This window comes from Morus notabilis, unplaced genomic scaffold (genome assembly GCF_000414095.1).
Source record: "Morus notabilis unplaced genomic scaffold, ASM41409v2 Scaffold1315, whole genome shotgun sequence".
NCBI classification, from domain to species: Eukaryota; Viridiplantae; Streptophyta; class Magnoliopsida; order Rosales; family Moraceae; genus Morus; species Morus notabilis.
Window position 1 is genome coordinate 71,261 of NW_010361046.1, and position 16,045 is coordinate 87,305.

The 16,045-nt window shown below is 36.8% G+C and overlaps 3 protein-coding genes across 5 annotated transcripts; all 3 read left to right on the forward strand.

Annotated features, from left to right (window-relative positions):
* Positions 1 to 638: 638 nt before the first annotated feature.
* LOC21400922 (phosphoglycolate phosphatase 2) lies at positions 639 to 3,228 on the forward strand. The gene is made up of 11 exons (XM_010098185.2): positions 639 to 891; positions 1,013 to 1,080; positions 1,195 to 1,287; positions 1,367 to 1,438; positions 1,533 to 1,604; positions 2,000 to 2,059; positions 2,147 to 2,199; positions 2,295 to 2,392; positions 2,472 to 2,571; positions 2,722 to 2,825; positions 2,923 to 3,228. Exons 1-11 carry the CDS (start codon positions 795 to 797, stop codon positions 3,021 to 3,023), a joined length of 918 nt encoding a protein of 305 aa, XP_010096487.1. The 5' UTR covers positions 639 to 794; the 3' UTR covers positions 3,024 to 3,228.
* Positions 3,229 to 6,263: 3,035 nt separating this feature from the next.
* Positions 6,264 to 11,606, forward strand: LOC21400923 (C2 and GRAM domain-containing protein At1g03370). Of its 2 annotated transcripts, none has more exons than XM_010098186.2 (8): positions 6,264 to 7,126; positions 7,447 to 8,697; positions 8,887 to 9,069; positions 9,243 to 9,526; positions 9,648 to 9,764; positions 9,903 to 10,334; positions 10,495 to 10,767; positions 10,901 to 11,606. In XM_010098186.2, exons 1-8 carry the CDS (start codon positions 6,778 to 6,780, stop codon positions 11,090 to 11,092), a joined length of 3,081 nt encoding a protein of 1,026 aa, XP_010096488.2. In that variant the 5' UTR covers positions 6,264 to 6,777; the 3' UTR covers positions 11,093 to 11,606. The 2 variants fall into 2 exon arrangements, with proteins under 2 accessions (XP_010096488.2, XP_024021458.1); XM_024165690.1 differs by having other exon boundaries at positions 7,052 to 7,126; positions 7,478 to 8,697.
* A 722-nt stretch (positions 11,607 to 12,328) lies between these two features.
* Positions 12,329 to 15,525, forward strand: LOC21400924 (protein phosphatase 1 regulatory inhibitor subunit PPP1R8 homolog). Of its 2 annotated transcripts, none has more exons than XM_024165711.1 (3): positions 12,329 to 12,458; positions 12,932 to 13,433; positions 14,163 to 15,525. In XM_024165711.1, the coding sequence occupies exons 2-3, from the start codon at positions 12,973 to 12,975 to the stop codon at positions 14,983 to 14,985; spliced, it is 1,284 nt and encodes a 427-aa protein (XP_024021479.1). In that variant the 5' UTR covers positions 12,329 to 12,458; positions 12,932 to 12,972; the 3' UTR covers positions 14,986 to 15,525. The 2 variants fall into 2 exon arrangements, with proteins under 2 accessions (XP_024021479.1, XP_010096489.2); XM_010098187.2 differs by having other exon boundaries at positions 12,966 to 13,433.
* The last annotated feature ends 520 nt before the right edge of the window (positions 15,526 to 16,045 follow it).

Consider the following 16,045-nt stretch of genomic DNA (forward strand, 5'->3'; position numbering starts at 1 on the left):
TCAAGCACCACGATAAACCTCCGACTAGAGCACATCACGACGGAAATCAAGGACCTCTAATCCTGCCCTTCTTTGGTGTTGATATGCATTTCTCCAGCAAGATCTCTGGCCAAATCTGGTTCCGGACGGCTAGATCATAAGGAGTGTCGAGGTCTCGCGAAGATCGCGTCGACATCATTTTTTATTTTTGAGAAAGAAAAATAAAAACGTTTGTAAAACGGCGTTTGGCGCAATAAAGACAAAAAACGGAAATGAAAATGATTTTTTGATTTAGTGTAAAATGATTTAGTCATTTTTCATTTTTTATTTTCATTTTCTCCTCTCTCGAGTAGAGAGAGAAAGAGAGACATTAATATGTTTTTTTATATTGAAAATAATCTCTTGATAAAACTACCAAACACATTTTTAAAAATTATTTCTGTCTGAGATTAAAAATATTTTCATTTTTATTTTTATATAAAAAATAAAATCATTTTAGAACGAGTTCTAAATACACCCGTTATTATTAAAAAAAAATTACGTTATTCACTTTAAATATAAGTGTGAAATATGCTATATTGTGTTTTTTTTTTCTTTATACTATGTGAGAGTACTACATTTTTGTTACTAATTTTATAAGTAAACGATTTATTAAATGGAAAAGTGAATCACTCCTTATTTTCCGTTGCTACAAAGTAGACATGCTTCAGTGGTAGGTAGGACACGATTCCAACTGCTTGGAGTGTCGCTCGTCTCTGCTTACTCTAAACGCCAATAACGACTAACGGACTACCTCTTCCTCGGACCATCCATCAATGAACTCCGCAACTCAACCCATTTCCCACCTCCTCTCCCCTCACAACACCCCTGATCTTCTTGATTCTGTCGACGCTTTTCTCTTCGATTGCGATGGTAATTTGTTTTTTTTGTTTTTTTTTGGTTTGTTGTTGTTTTCTTTGTAAAATTCTTCTGAGTCGTAAAAATTCTTCCTTTTCTGTTCTGTGATTTAATATTGCGTTCATATTATAATCAGGTGTTATCTGGAAGGGTGAATCGCTCATCGATGGCGTCCCCCAGACACTTGACTTCCTTCGCTCAAAGGTACCTTTTTTTTTTTTTTTTTTTTTTTTTTTTTTTTTTTTAATTTTTTTTTTATTTTTATTTAGTGAAATTTGGGTGGATTTATGTGTATTGGGTTTTGGGTTTTGTATATAGGGAAAAAAGCTGGTTTTCGTTACCAACAATTCCACAAAATCGAGAAGGCAATACGCCAAGAAGTTCCATTCCCTCGGCATTTCAGTAACTGAGGTCTTTTATTTATCATTTTTTGTTTTTGTTTTTGAGTAAATTTCTGATTTTTTTTTAATTTAGAATATTTGTTTTATAGGATGAGATTTTCTCTTCCTCATTTGCTGCTGCTATGTTCTTGAAGGTCAACAAGTTTCCCCAAGATAAAAAGGTTTCTTCTTACTATACCGTTTCTGTCACGGTTTAGAAATTAGAATTCAATGGCTTTGATTAAGAAGACTTTAATAAGCCCCCTTTGTTTGCAGGTTTATGTTATAGGCGAGGAAGGGATATTAGAAGAGCTCCAACTAGCTGGGTTTACAGGTCTTGGTGGCCCGGTGAGTTCATCATTTTTTTACCTTCTCAAGAACTATAATTAGGCCAATTTTTTTCCATTATAGCCCGGAAATCGGAAATGACATTGTGTATTCGATATCTGAACTTTGTTTCCTAAATTTGATTACATGATTTATAGCCAATTAGAGCGATTGCGGGGCTTATCCTGCACTATATGTTGTTTATCTAGGTAATGAGGACTGAAATACCATAGGCTATTATTATCTGTAGACATTTGAAAAACATTTTGGTAAAAAGTTTCTTGTGTTCTTTTTCTTTGTTTTGCATATTCATTAGATTACAATGATAGTGAAGAAATTTCTCTCACCTCACGTCATCTTGTAAATCCCTAAGAGAGCATTTCTAAATGAAATAATGTGAAAACATTGTATTGCAGGAAGATGGTCAAAAGACAGCAGAATGGAAGCCAAATTGTCTGTTTGAACACGATAAGAGTGTAATTTAACATCTTTGCTATTGTTTTCTTGGTTTGTTTGATTGTCCTTTCTGTTAGAAATGAAGAATTTGCAATTTCCATTTCCAGGTTGGAGCGGTTGTGGTTGGACTAGACCCACATATTAACTATTACAAGCTTCAGTAAGAACTATTTTTCCTTCCTTCTAAGAATTCTTCCAGCGCAATACTTATCCTTTATTAGTTTGATGAATGTGTGTTTTTTGATCAACTGGCAGATATGGAACTCTTTGCATACGCGAGAACCCTGGGTGCTTGTTCATTGCTACCAACCGAGATGCAGTTGGCCACATGACTAATTTACAAGAGTGGCCAGGTTCCGTCTTATTTCTGCACTTTTAAGAAAAGTCAGCAAAATTTATTCAGTTATTACGCGGTTTGATTTTGGGTTTCAGGTGCTGGGTGCATGGTTGCCGCCATCTGTGGATCAACTCAGAAAGAGCCCATTGTAGTTGGAAAACCATCCACTTTTATGATGGAATTTTTACTTAAAAAGTAAGCAGATCTAAAAGCTCCTACTCATGCCTTTTTCCCCTTCACATTATCTCCCTGTTATAGGAAAAGGCGTATAATGTTACCATAATTAACATGTATCTAAAGAATATACGTCTACTCAAAGTCTCAATATTGTATTTTCTTTTACAGATTCAATCTCAGTTGCTCCAGAATGTGTATGGTGGGTGACAGATTAGACACTGATATTTTGTTTGGACAAAATACTGGCTGTAGAACTCTCCTTGTTATCTCAGGTACTCTCATTCTTCTACGATCTCCACGACTTTGCGACCATCAGGAGTTTTTGTCCAATGCTTAAATTCCTCATTCCTTCTCTCTATTTCATGTCAGGTTGTACAACTTTGCCCGATCTTCTAGACCCGTCTAATAAAATCCAACCAGATTACTATACAAGCAAGGTGACCGACATTTTTGAGTTGATGAGACCATAATCTAATGACCGGGTATTTGGCAATTCTTAAGGCCAATATGGAAAGGCCTTTTAAGAAATTTGACATTCTTTCAATAAATATTTGGAACTGTGGCGTAGGGCATATTGAGAAGTTGTCTACTCTACTCATGTTGATCATTAACAGATTGAAAACTTGCCTTTTAGATTCAAAAAGTTCATTAGTTTCTTGAATATGAGTTTTGATGGCTGAAGCAGATTCATTTTGAATACCAAATAATTCAAAGGGAGTATCAAAGGAGTAAAATACTGAATGTTGTTTTAGATGTATTGTGCCAATACGGTGAAGAGGGGCACAATCAGCAGGAGTAAATCCACATTAAATACACTTCATATAGATATAAGTTATAACATGATTGTCAATGATCCAATAGACGTAAAATAATTATTAAGTCATGACTGATATAAATCCCGATTTACATCTTCTATCAACATTGATAACCCTCTTCCCTAATCCCAAATCTGTTAACTTTAGTATAATGTTGGTATAGGTTTAAACATTTGCGAACACACAAAATTAGCCAAACAGTGGGCTATGTAATTTCTTTGTCTAGAAACGTAGCAAACAGAGCCACTAGTAGTTTGAGACATGTAAGCTTCTCGAAACGTCATCAATAATGGAAGCTTCAAGAGCTCTTGAAGTCGGCTACACAAGTGCACAAGGTCCAGCCCATGTGTCTGCGGAGCTGAACGGCTCCGCGGGGCCGTTTAGCATTTTTCGTACATCAACCTATTTTGCTAAGTGGCTCTTTCTCCTTTGAGAGACAAGAGAAAGGATATTGAGACAAAGGTCGTGTTTGAAATTGATTCTGTTTTTATTTTTTACGTTTTTTGAGAAAAAAAAATAAAAACGTCTTCAAAACGGCGTTTAACGTAATAAAGTCAAAAAATAGAAATGAAAACGATTTTTTAGTTTAGTATAAAATGAGAGAGAAATGAAAAATGACTTTTAGTCGTTTTTCATTTTTTATTTTCGTTTTCTCATTTTTTGAGTACAGAGAGAGAGAAAGAGACATTAATTGGTATTTTTACACTGAAAATAATCTCTTGATAAAACTACCAAACGTATTTTTAAAAATGATTTCTGGTTGAGATTGAAAACGTTTTCATTTTCATTTTCATATAAAAAATAAAATCATTTTAAAACGAGTTTCAAACGCATTTAAAGGATCTTGTTCCCTAAACTAGTCATATGCCTATTATGCCTTGTCTTTAATTGTTTTCTACATGAAACATGCCTGTAGGCTAGAACATTATCATCTCTATACGGAGCATATGACAGGAGTATAAAAGTCAATAATAGTGGAAGGTTCTTGCAATGGCTCAAGGGGCATATTTATTTTTTATTTGACGTGAAGTATGACCAGAACTAATGGCCTTAAGTATTAGTCAAATGAAGATGTTTATTGCTCGTCTCCTGCCATTATCTATTCTGGTAAGTGGCAAAAAAAAGGTGACGGCGATAAATTATGATTTATATGCAAAACTTGGGGATGGCCAAAAGTGTTTTTATAGTTGGAAAATAGTAAAAAATATGCTAATATGAAAAGCTTAAGAAAGTATATAGGTTAATTTTTAGTTATAGAAATTAATAGGTCATAACTTGTCAAGTTATGGTTCATAATCAGATAAGTTATGGACAAACTTGTCAAGTTATGATTCATAACCAGACAAGTTATGGACAATTATAGACAATAACTTGTCAAGTTATGGTTCATAACCAGACTAGTTATGGACGAAAATAATAATTTAGTATATTTATTAACTTATGTAAACTATTGGCCTATTAATTTTAATTTATCTCAAGTCTTGACCTATTTTTCTCTTTCTCCCTTTATAGTTTTGGTTAATTTATGAGGGGATTTCTGTGGTAGGCACTAGATTAATAAACTACTGATAGGGATATGCCTTATGTTTTTGGATCCTCTACGATGACACCATTCATGGGAGCTTCTTTGACGACTTGGATGTATGTATACTCTTCATTGGGTCTAGTGGCATATTTAAGTACAGTTTAAATTTTTTTTTTTTTAAAATATTACATTTAAAAATTTTAAAATTTTACACTTAAGTTCTCACTGAAATAATATATGCTCCTATTAAAATAAATATATTTTTTATATGTCCCACTAACAATAGCGGATTTAAGTACAGTTTAGTGGGGGCTACTGCCCCCACTCAAATTTTTTTAAAAAAATATTACTTTTAAAAATTTTAAAATTTTATATTTAAACCCTCACTAAAATAAATATATTCTCTTATATGCACTAAGATAATTTATTAAAAAAAATTTAGTGTACGCGTCAACTGAAGTGAAAGGTTGGCTCCGCTACTGCCCACTAAGATAATTTGTTAAAAAAAATTTAATGTACACTCCTATTAAAATAAAAGGCTGACTCCGTTACTGCTTGAGTCTCTTGGCGATGAAATTTCCGTCTTCATATTCTGGTGAATCTGGTTTGAATTTTCCTTTGAATTACCACAGTTAGAAATGAGTCCCAACTCAAATTTAAATGAGCTTTGGACGATCGACGAATTCTAAGAAAGATGAGTTCAAAACATCATTCACTTATATATTCACATGCCATTATCTTTGTTCATAATCGTCACAAGAGAGCACAAAAAACGACTTAAAAGTGATGACTTTTACTAATCATTCCCGTTGAACCTCAACATTAAAATTTGTCATTGAAATCGACAAACTACCGTGTCAACCACGCCACTAATTCCTTCATTTTTTGTTTGTACTTTTTTCATCAAAATTTTCGATCAAGAACATAAAAGACGAGCTCTAGCAACCAAAAAAAAAAAAAAAAAAAAAAACCATTATTTAAAAGATGAGCATGAATCTGCCTCTTCCATTGTTTTCAAACAAATTCATTTCATCAATATTTTATGGCAATTGGGAATTATATAATACTGTGCCTTGTGAATTGTGATCAATTCTTATACCATTTGGATACCCAATTAATAAGTATTGAATGGCCTCCCAAATGGGGTTTAGGCGATCCTTTACAAAACGTGGAAATAACTTGTGCCCATAAACTAATCACCCGCCTACCATTATTTTAATTTAGAAGCAAATCTTTATCCCAAAATAAAAAATGGCAAAATAAAAAATATCAATATTTTTGGAGAAATTTATTTTAATATTTTTTAACAATTATTACGAAAGTCAAAAAGTCCAAATCTTACGCGCAAAATTCCTAGGACAGGAGAGAGAAAGAGAGAGACCGAGAGAGAGGGGAGGGGGGAAAGGAAAAGAAAGGAAGAAGTTGATCAACTGTTAAAAAGCTAAAAGACTTTTCTCTCTCTCTTCTCCTTTCTTTCAGTGTTTCCGCAATTCCGCTATAGCTTTTGGTTTTGAATGTTCAGTTAATCCTTTTTTTTTTTCTGTAATTTTGATCCGAGTCTCCTTTTTCTTTGGGCTCTGCCATTTTCCGAGATATTCTTCAGGTCAATTCTCGTTCGCATTGAAAAGCAAGAATAGAACATTTTTGTTTTGTTTCGTTTTTTCCTCTCCATATAATCAGATCCATGGATTTTTCCACATTTCGTGGAAAGTGAAAGTTCTTTTAACTTTCTACAATCTTGTTCGTTTTCTTTCATCCAAAAAAAAAAAAAAAAAATTGTGAATTCATAGTTTTCACGTGTCCCGAACCGTTGCAACAATAATAAGGTTTTCTTCTCTGGGTTTTGTAAATTTTCCCATTTGATTACGTTTCGTGATCGGAAAAATGAAGCTTGTGGTTCGCGTAATGGAGGCTAGGAATCTTCCGGCGATGGATCTGAATGGGCTGAGCGATCCGTACGTGAAATTGCAGTTGGGAAAACAGAGGTCGAAGACCAAAGTGGTGAAGAAAAGCTTAAAGCCTTGTTGGGGCGAGGAGTTCAGCTTCAGGGTTGAGGATCTCAAAGAGGAGTTAGTTGTCTCTGTTTTGGATGAAGATAAGTACTTCAACGACGACTTTGTTGGGCAAGTCAAGATTCCTGTTTCCCGAGTTTTGGATGCGGATAGCAAGTCCCTTGACACTGCTTGGTACCCTCTTCAACCCAGAAACAAGAAGTCCAAGAACAAGGATTGTGGTATGTTTTCTTCTCTCTTTTTATCTTTATTTCAATTTTTGTTAATTTTGCTTCCTGGGTACTTGTGTTTTTTGTGTTTCTTTGTCAGTTTAGGTAGTTATATGCCTTTTCTTTTTTCCCTATTAAGGACAATACATGAAATATGTTTCCCTTTAATTTTTGTCTCAAAAATTTGATCTCGTAGCTTTATTACAGTGAAATTCTAATTGCAAGGGAGTGTTTCAAAATTCAAATGTGATAATTTTTTTAGTGGTCGAAAATAATGGTTGAAGTAATGTGTAAGTTTATGGCGTATTATTGTTTTTCTTTCTGGATTGTAGGTGAAATTCTTCTTTTTATATGCTTCTACAGAAGCAATTCGTTTTCGGACTTGAATGGTAATGGTGATCTTGCACCCCATTTGAGAAAGAGTGTTGATATGGAAAGTGAATCACCTTCGAGGTCTTTCAGTAGTGCATCAAGCACGGCTTCTCCTGCAAGACAAGAAGAGATTTTATCATGTAAGGAAGAGAAGGCTTGTGCACAGAAAACCATTGCCAGTCGAATTGCTCAGATCTTTAATAAAAATCCAGATACAGCTTCGAATCCCTCTCGTAGAAGTACCGACTTGTTTGAGATATCTGAAACGGTTGGGCCCGAGGAGTGTGATAACAAGTCTGAAGATGAGTCTTCTTCTAGCAGTTTTGAAGAAGTAATGAAGATAATGGAGTCGAGAGATCAAGGAAGCGACATCCCAAGCAATTTACCAGGAGGGGTGCTTCTTGATCAATTGTATGCTATTGCACCGTGGGACCTAAACTCTCTACTATTTTCGTTGGATTCAAGTTTTCCAAAGTCAATTGCCGAGTTGCAGGGAAGTACGGAATTGCAGCTAGGATCTTGGAAGTTTGATAATGGTGGTGAGAGCTTGAAGCGAGTGATCACTTACATCAAGGCTGCTACTAAGTTAATCAAGGCTGTTAGGGCCACTGAGGAGCAGACGTATCTCAGAGCTGATGGGAAGGTTTTCGCAGTTTTATCCAGCGTTAGCACTCCTGATGTCATGTACGGAAGCACTTTTAAGACAGAAGTTCTTTACTGTATTACACCTGGGCCAGAGTGTTCATCTGGAGAACAAACTTCACGCTTGGTAATATCTTGGAGGACGAATTTTCTTCAGAGTACCATGATGAAAGGGATGATAGAAAATGGAGCCAGGCAAGGGCTGAAGGAGAGCTTTGAGCAGTATGCAAGTCTGTTATCTCAGAATGTCAAGCCAGTTGACTCGAAGGAGGTCGGATCCAACAAGGAACAGGTTTTGGCATCACTGCAGGCAGCGGAGTCCCAATCAGATTGGAAGCTGGCAGTGCAGTATTTTGCTAATTTCACTGTATTCTTCACATTTTTTATGGGATTGTATGTGCTTGTTCACATTTGGCTGGCCAGACCAGATGCTATTCAAGGGCTGGAGTTTGTTGGGCTTGACTTGCCGGATTCTATTGGTGAATTTATCGTGTGTGGCGTGCTGGTGCTTCAAGCTGAACGTGTGCTGGGGTTGATTTCAAGGTTCATGCAGGCCAGAGGGCAAAAAGGTAATGCCATTGGCTATTAATGCTTTCTTATTAGTGACAAATACCAACTCTAATCTGACAGGCTTGGTGACTAGTTCTTTTTCATTGCCTACCGGGTGATATCATGGGTCACCTATCCCTATTGTGCCTTCATTTTTTTTTCTTTATCGTTTTGGATACAATTCATTTTCTTTATATTCCCAATAACAGGCAGTGATCATGGTGTGAAAGCGCAAGGAGATGGGTGGTTGCTCACTGTTGCCTTGATTGAAGGAAGTAACTTAGCAGCTGTTGATGCAAGTGGGTTCTCTGATCCATACGTGGTGTTTACTTGCAATGGGAAAACTAGAACTAGTTCAATTAAGTTCCAGAAGTCTAATCCTCAGTGGAATGGTAGTCTTTTGTACTTTTTAACCTTTATCAATCATTTGCCTATATCCACAACCATTTTAGACGCTATGTAAAGCAAGAATATTGCAAGAACTAGGCTAAAATGTACGTCTTTTCCTAAGCCATGGACTTATTCGACACCCGATCACTTTTTCTGTTTGTATCCGTCATTGCAGAAATATTTGAATTTGATGCAATGGACGAGCCTCCTTCTGTGCTGGATGTGGAAGTTTGTGATTTTGATGGACCTTTTGATGATGCAACATCTCTGGGGCATGCTGAAATCAATTTTGTGAAAACAAATATATCAGATTTGGCTGATGTGTGGGTCCCTTTGCAAGGAAAGTTAGCTCAGGCTTGTCAGTCTAAGCTCCATTTAAGAATTTTCTTGGACAATACAAGAGGTGGCAATGTTGTTGAAGATTACTTGAGTAAGATGGAGAAGGAGGTGGGGAAGAAGGTAAAAACACAGTTTATTTAACTTTCAAAATGGTGGTGCTCTTCTTACTTTTCTGTTACAGATGATATTTAGACACCTTTCATATAGTTCTATTCATGACTTGAAACAAAAATTGTTGTAGATAAATGTGCGTTCTCCTCAAACAAATTCGGCATTCCAGAAGCTTTTTGGGCTTCCACCAGAGGAATTTCTTATCAATGATTTTACCTGTCACTTGAAGCGAAAGATGCCCCTGCAGGTGCTGTTATTGTGACTACTTCATTTTGAGAATTTTTCCTGTCACACTGCTGTTTCCTTCATACTTTATATGGGTCAGGAGTGCAATCGATATGTTTTCTGTGCTATATCTCATCAACTTGCATTTATTCGTTTGCAGGGCCGTTTATTTCTCTCGCCAAGAATAATTGGGTTCCATGCAAATCTGTTTGGACACAAGACAAAGTTCTTCTTCCTCTGGGAGGACATAGAAGATATCCAAATTGATCCTCCTACTCTGTCATCTATGGGTAGTCCAATTATTGTGATCACTCTTTGGCAAGGCAGAGGTATTGATGCAAGGCATGGCGCAAAGACACGGGACGCAGAAGGCAGGCTGAAATTCCATTTCCACTCCTTTGTATCTTTTAATGCAGCTAATAGGACTATCATGGCACTATGGAAGGCTAGATCCTTGAGTCCTGAGCAGAAGGTGCGAATTGTTGAAGAAGAATCTGAAGCCAAAAGCCTTCAAAGTGATGAGAGTGGGTCTTTTTTGGGCCTTGATGATGTCATCATGTCTGAGGTTTATTCTTCTGTTCTCTCTGCTCCAGTAAGCTCTCTCTCTCTCTCTCTCTCTCTCTCTCTCTCTCTCTCTCCTTCTTTCTCTCTGTGCCTTCCTCCTTATAAGCTACACCTTTGTTTGTTTTAATTCAACATTTATTAAATGGATTTTCACCCTGACTATTAAATCCTTGTGGTTGGTGTTTTAGACAAGCTTCTTCATGGAGTTTTTCAGTGGGGGTGAATTGGAGCGTAAAGTAATGGAAAAAGCTGGTTTCCTTGACTATTCCCAAACCCCGTGGGAATCAGAGAAGGGTGATGTCTATGAGAGGCAAACATGTTACAAATTTGCCAAGAGTATTTCACGTTATGGAGGAGAGGCCAGAAGTACGCAGCAAAGAATCCCACTTTCTGATAGAAATGGTTGGACCATTGAAGAGGTTATGACTCTCCATGGAGTTCCGCTCGGTGACCATTTCAATGTAAATACATTTACGATTCTTCTGAACTTCTGTTTACATTGTTCAGGCGCAGGCTTCGTGATCTTGAGGTCCCCGTAATCCTCCTTTCTACGTCTCATTCCAAATGCTAATGATGCCATTAACTCTTTTGCAGCTTAACCTTAGATACCAAGTTGAGGACTTGCCATCAAAACAAAAGGGATGTCAGGTAAAAGTACATTTTGGTATTGCCTGGCTCAAAAGCACTCGGAACCAGAAAAGGATTACAAAGAATATTCTTCAGAATCTGCAAGGTCGCTTGAAGGTATTTGTCGGTGTAATTGAGAAGGAATTTGCAACAAAATAGCTAAATGAAATTGGTGGCCTCATCTGAATGGATATTTCCACACGGGACAACTAATATTACTTCATGAAACACCTTCTTGTGGATGTCATCTCTGTCCAATTCCACATGCTTAAGCGCAGATGGACAGAAGTTCAGGCCAAGCTCTTCAAAGTGGAATTTAAATTTGGAACCAACTGGTTTGTTGCTTGTCCGATTTTCAAGAACGCGATTTTATCAGCCGTTCTACAGTCTTAGACAGAAAAAATGGCTTCTGACGTGGGGTTTAGGCTTCAGCAGAAGAATGCAAGGTCTTAGTATGCACAAGACTCTGTGGGTGGTGACAAACTGGTTTTCATCGCCGTGTAAGAAATTATTCTACATTCTTTTCCATCACATGTTTGACAGGTAGATGGTTTAGTGTAATAGGCTTTAAGTAGATGTTTGTGAATGTACTGAGATGGAATTCAAGGTCCATCTCAATGTTCGTTTTATATGCTAACAGAGAAGAATTTGAATGAAGCAAAAGTTGGTACTTTTTGATGTTGCCGTTCAAAATACCAGACAAGTAACCATGGCTGTGGATTGGATAGAACATCACTAGTGAGAATGTTTTGCAGAAGGATTACAACGGTTCAAACTATCAGCCTGCATTTTGAAAAAAAGTAAAAAAAAAAAAAAAAAAAAAAAAAAAAAAAAAAAAAGTCACAGCAATCCCTAAAACGACAATAAACACGAAAACGACAACAAAACATGAAGACTATAAAATTGGAAAAGGACAATCAGAGCAAAAAAAGGAAAAATAAAACGACAATAAAGCACTTGACGACACCAAAATAAATACCAAAACAAGAGAATACAGATGAAAAAGACAATAGAATTCAAACGACCAAAAACATATGCCGGCGTAAAAATAAACAAAAAAAATAGATAACGACAGAAAATGAAACAACCCAAAATGGGAACTACAATAAATAAGTGAACGACTAAAAGGAAGTGGTAATAATGACAAGAAAACACAGGACTTGGAAAGCGACAAATTTTTCACAAATCTTGAAATGTGTCAAAGACGTCAAAAAAATTAAACGGAAAAAAAAAAAGCAATTGAGAAAACGAGAAACGACAATAAAACAAAACGACAGAAACAGGAACGACATTACGGGTGAAAACAACAATGATAGAGCCAACGATAAGAAAAATAAAAACCGACTATTAAAAATTATAAAACGACAACAAAACACAGGACAGGATGCGGGCAAGGCAGGAGGTCGATTAAATTGCCCTTTGTGAGGGGCTCACAACATGATATCCCCGTTGCCTTCTCACAACTCCAAGGACGGATTTCTTTCTCCAAATCAACTTGTATTTATCTTCCTTAATCATATGCTTGGTGAGTGCAGTAATTATAATACATACTAGAGTTTTCATCTCCCTTATTTTATTTTATTATTATGTGATTCTCGAGTTTCACCCCAATCCCTTTGTGTTTCGATTTATCCAGAAATTAACTGATCAAACTATATCTTTTCATCAATCTCTGAAGGAAAAACCTTTTCTTCGTTAACTGAAGCTTTTTTTTTTTTTTGCCCGAAGCTATAGTTGTTTAGATTTGGGGGAAAAATTCTAGTTTTTTTTTTTTTTTTGACTAAAGAGAAGAAGATTCTAGTTTATAACGACATTTAGTAGGCCTTAACTGGGTTTGATTCTTTTGTTTTCGACCCTTCTTAGATCCGGCTAAAAAATCTGTTTTTTTTATGTGTATTTTACTGTTTTATTTTTCGAAGAGGCTCTTTTCTGGCTTGGAAATTGTAAAATACTTGATGCCAATGCCACAATGCTTATTGGTTTCTTCTGTGAGCTCAGAAGTATAAAAACCAGATTGTTTTGAGTGAGTTAGGGATTGAATGATGTACGGACGAGCAGGACTTGATAGGTTCAAGAAAGCTCAGTCCTTGGAACCCTTCTCAGTTACCACTCTCAATTCGGCTTCGAAATCGTCTTCAACAACAAAACCTGTTACTGCCCATTCCTCGGTTTTACAACATCCGCGGCATCAGACCAATGCCGCACAAGGCCCGCAGAAGCCTGCAGGGCAGGAGGCAGCAGCCACATTGGTGGGGCAGACCCAGCAGGTGACCCAGGTGGGAGGGGGGCAGTCGACTTGGCAGCCGCCTGATTGGGCCATTGAACCTCGGGCCGGCGTTTATTATCTCGAGATTTTGAAGGACGGCGAGGTTCTTGACCGGATAAATCTCGACAGGAGGAGACACATCTTCGGGAGGCAATTCCATACATGTGATTTTGTGCTCGATCATCAGTCAGTTTCTCGCCAGCACGCCGCAGTTATCCCTCATCGGAATGGAAGGTGAAATCCTGGCTCAATCATCCAATGATATTGCCTTGATGATCTTGACATAATATTTTACCTTTAAGCCACAATTTAAGATGTTTTCTCACAAATCGAACGTCTGAGGACTAACATGTTGATTGTAATGGAACTGAATGAGCATAATATGCTAGGCTCTAATTGCATCTTAAAACAAAATTTCAAGTAGTTCAACGGAAATGGTTTACTAGTTTAAGTCATGGTTGGTTGAATATTAGTGTTTACTTGATATCATGGGTTTACTAGTTTAAGTCATGGTTGGTTGAATATTAGTGTTTACTTGATATCATGGGCGTGAGTTTCTTTAATCTTTAGACTCAAGCTTTGAACGTACATAGAAAATGTTATAGTGAAGATAGAAGAAACAAAATCATTGGATAAACTTTCGTTCGGATGTAGAGAGTTGAGTTGGATGTATAGTATTCTTTATGGTTGCAGTTACGTAGTTGGAGTTCCAGTCAATATCCTTAGGCTTGTCAACTGAATTATGAGGATGGATGACTCCGTGATCCAGGAGCTTATAGGGTTCTCTAGTTCCCTGCACTCCTAAATAGCATGGTTTTGGTTTCGGACTACAAGGCATGAGGAAAATTGCATCTTATTTTTAATATCTAATATAAGTGTTATGATGTTTAAAAGGTTTTCTTTTCCCCTTTACTTTATGTTATATTTGGTAAATGAATTTACAAGTTATCATCGCTTTTGCAGCATATACGTAATTGATTTGGGGTCTGCACATGGTACTTTTGTTGCAAATGAACGGTTGACTAAAGATACCCCTGTTGAGCTTGAAGTTGGGCAATCTCTGCGATTTGCAGCATCAACTAGAACTTATATTTTGAGAAAGAACAATGAAGCCCTTTTTCCCCGTCCTCCACTACCCACAGAGATCAATCTACCTCCACCTCCTGATCCATCCGATGAAGAAGCCATTGTGGCCTATAATACACTTCTCAACCGTTATGGTATCAACAAGCCTGTGGTACCATCTAAATCCGATGGCTCTGGCCGCTCGGCAAGTGGAACAGATGACAGTCACACAGAGAGACCCGCTAAAAGAACGAAGAAGGCAAGAGTTGCCTTCAGGGATCAAGTTGGGGGAGAACTTGAAGAAGTTGTTGGAATTTCAGATGGTGCGGATGTGGAAACAGAACCTGGTCCAATAGGTGTGAAAGAAGGAACTCTCGTTGGAAAATACGAATCGTTAGTACAGATAACAGTCATACCCAAAGGGAAGGAACAAAACCTGGCAAAGGAGGACAGTTCTTCCCAAAAAGGTGTGACTGGTAAACTTCAAGAGGTTTTAAACAAGGTAAAAAGTGCTCCAACTAGTGGGATTTATGACGATCTCTATGGAGAATCCTTTGCCGGAAAAGTAGGTTCTTCCTGGGCATATCCTTCTGTTAGTTCGAGTGGTAAACCAGCTTCTCCAACCAAAGACACCGAAGAAAAATCATCAAGTGTTGAACCCAACAATAACTCAAGTCATGTTGATGACGACGACGATGATGATGATTTGTTTGGTGATTGATTAGATCCGATTGGACAGCCGGTGTAGAATTTTTGTCATCCTCTGATTATTCTGGGTTTGAAAAAATTCTTGGAGGTTGAAAAGCAGCACTCCCCGAAAAGTTACATGGCACACTCTCTAGCTGGAGGGTAGAATTTTGTTGCAACTAACTAGTGACTTTTTCTTGCTACCTCAGGCTCCGACTCTTATATTCTTACTTGAAACCTGTCTTATAAGAATGGAGATGACAAAATGAGATACCATTGTCCCCACTTTTTTCTAATTAAGTTGTTTCTTGCCGTCATTCCTTGACCCGCCTATAAGCTTGCGGTTTGTCTAGTAATGATGAAGCTTGTAGAGAGCGGCTGGCTGCATCGATGTTTTGTGTCTCAGTGGCCTTTAAGTGGTGACATAGTTATTGCTTCAATGTCTTGGAAAACAATTTTCCAGTTGTATTTCTTTTCCTCAAAACAAAAGAACATTTTCTCATTTTGGAGATAGTTTTCAGATTTGAGAATATTTGTGTTCACTATATCAGTTCGAAGTGCAAGTTCTGTTGTTCTGTAAGTTAGGTGTGTCTGCGTGCAACCAATGGTTGATTTCTCCTCCATTTATTATTCTATCTATTCTCTATTCTCTCTCCGGTATGAGCTAAATTGTTAATCAGTTAGGGTGCGTGAAAAGAGCTAACCAGAAGCACAATGATTTAATGAATTTGCGCATAGCCAAAGGTTGTAGTTGTAGGCGGCAAAAGAAGCTAACGTCTGTTTAGAAGGTATATTCAAATCATGATTTTTTATTTTAATGTTTGAAATTTAAATTTTTTGTGTGAGGAAAATACGGTAGTTGAATCAATGATTTGAGTTTGAGTATATAAGATAAACGTACAATAAATCTTTATCTTCGACGAGGGATACTAGGAAAATCAATTTTAATATAAAAAAGAAAGATCAGCTAATTTCTAAAGAATGAATTTCTACTCCAACTCAAAGTATATAATTTATTGATTGAAGCATGTGTGCTTTGTTTTCTATTATTATTATTATTATTTACAAGTTTCAATAAAGAAACATTATAATTA

Coding starts and splice junctions, on each gene's coding strand:
- LOC21400924 (XM_024165711.1), top strand. CDS start 12,973: ATGATGTACGGACGAGCAGGACTTGATAGGTTCAAGAAAGCTCAGTCC. Junction 13,434..14,162: donor ATCCCTCATCGGAATGGAAG/GTGAAATCCTGG, acceptor TCGCTTTTGCAG/CATATACGTAATTGATTTGG.
- LOC21400922 (XM_010098185.2), top strand. CDS start 795: ATGAACTCCGCAACTCAACCCATTTCCCACCTCCTCTCCCCTCACAAC. Junction 1,081..1,194: donor TTGACTTCCTTCGCTCAAAG/GTACCTTTTTTT, acceptor TTTTGTATATAG/GGAAAAAAGCTGGTTTTCGT. Junction 1,439..1,532: donor AGTTTCCCCAAGATAAAAAG/GTTTCTTCTTAC, acceptor CTTTGTTTGCAG/GTTTATGTTATAGGCGAGGA.
- LOC21400923 (XM_010098186.2), top strand. CDS start 6,778: ATGAAGCTTGTGGTTCGCGTAATGGAGGCTAGGAATCTTCCGGCGATG. Junction 7,127..7,446: donor GTCCAAGAACAAGGATTGTG/GTATGTTTTCTT, acceptor TCTGGATTGTAG/GTGAAATTCTTCTTTTTATA. Junction 9,527..9,647: donor AGAAGGAGGTGGGGAAGAAG/GTAAAAACACAG, acceptor AAATTGTTGTAG/ATAAATGTGCGTTCTCCTCA.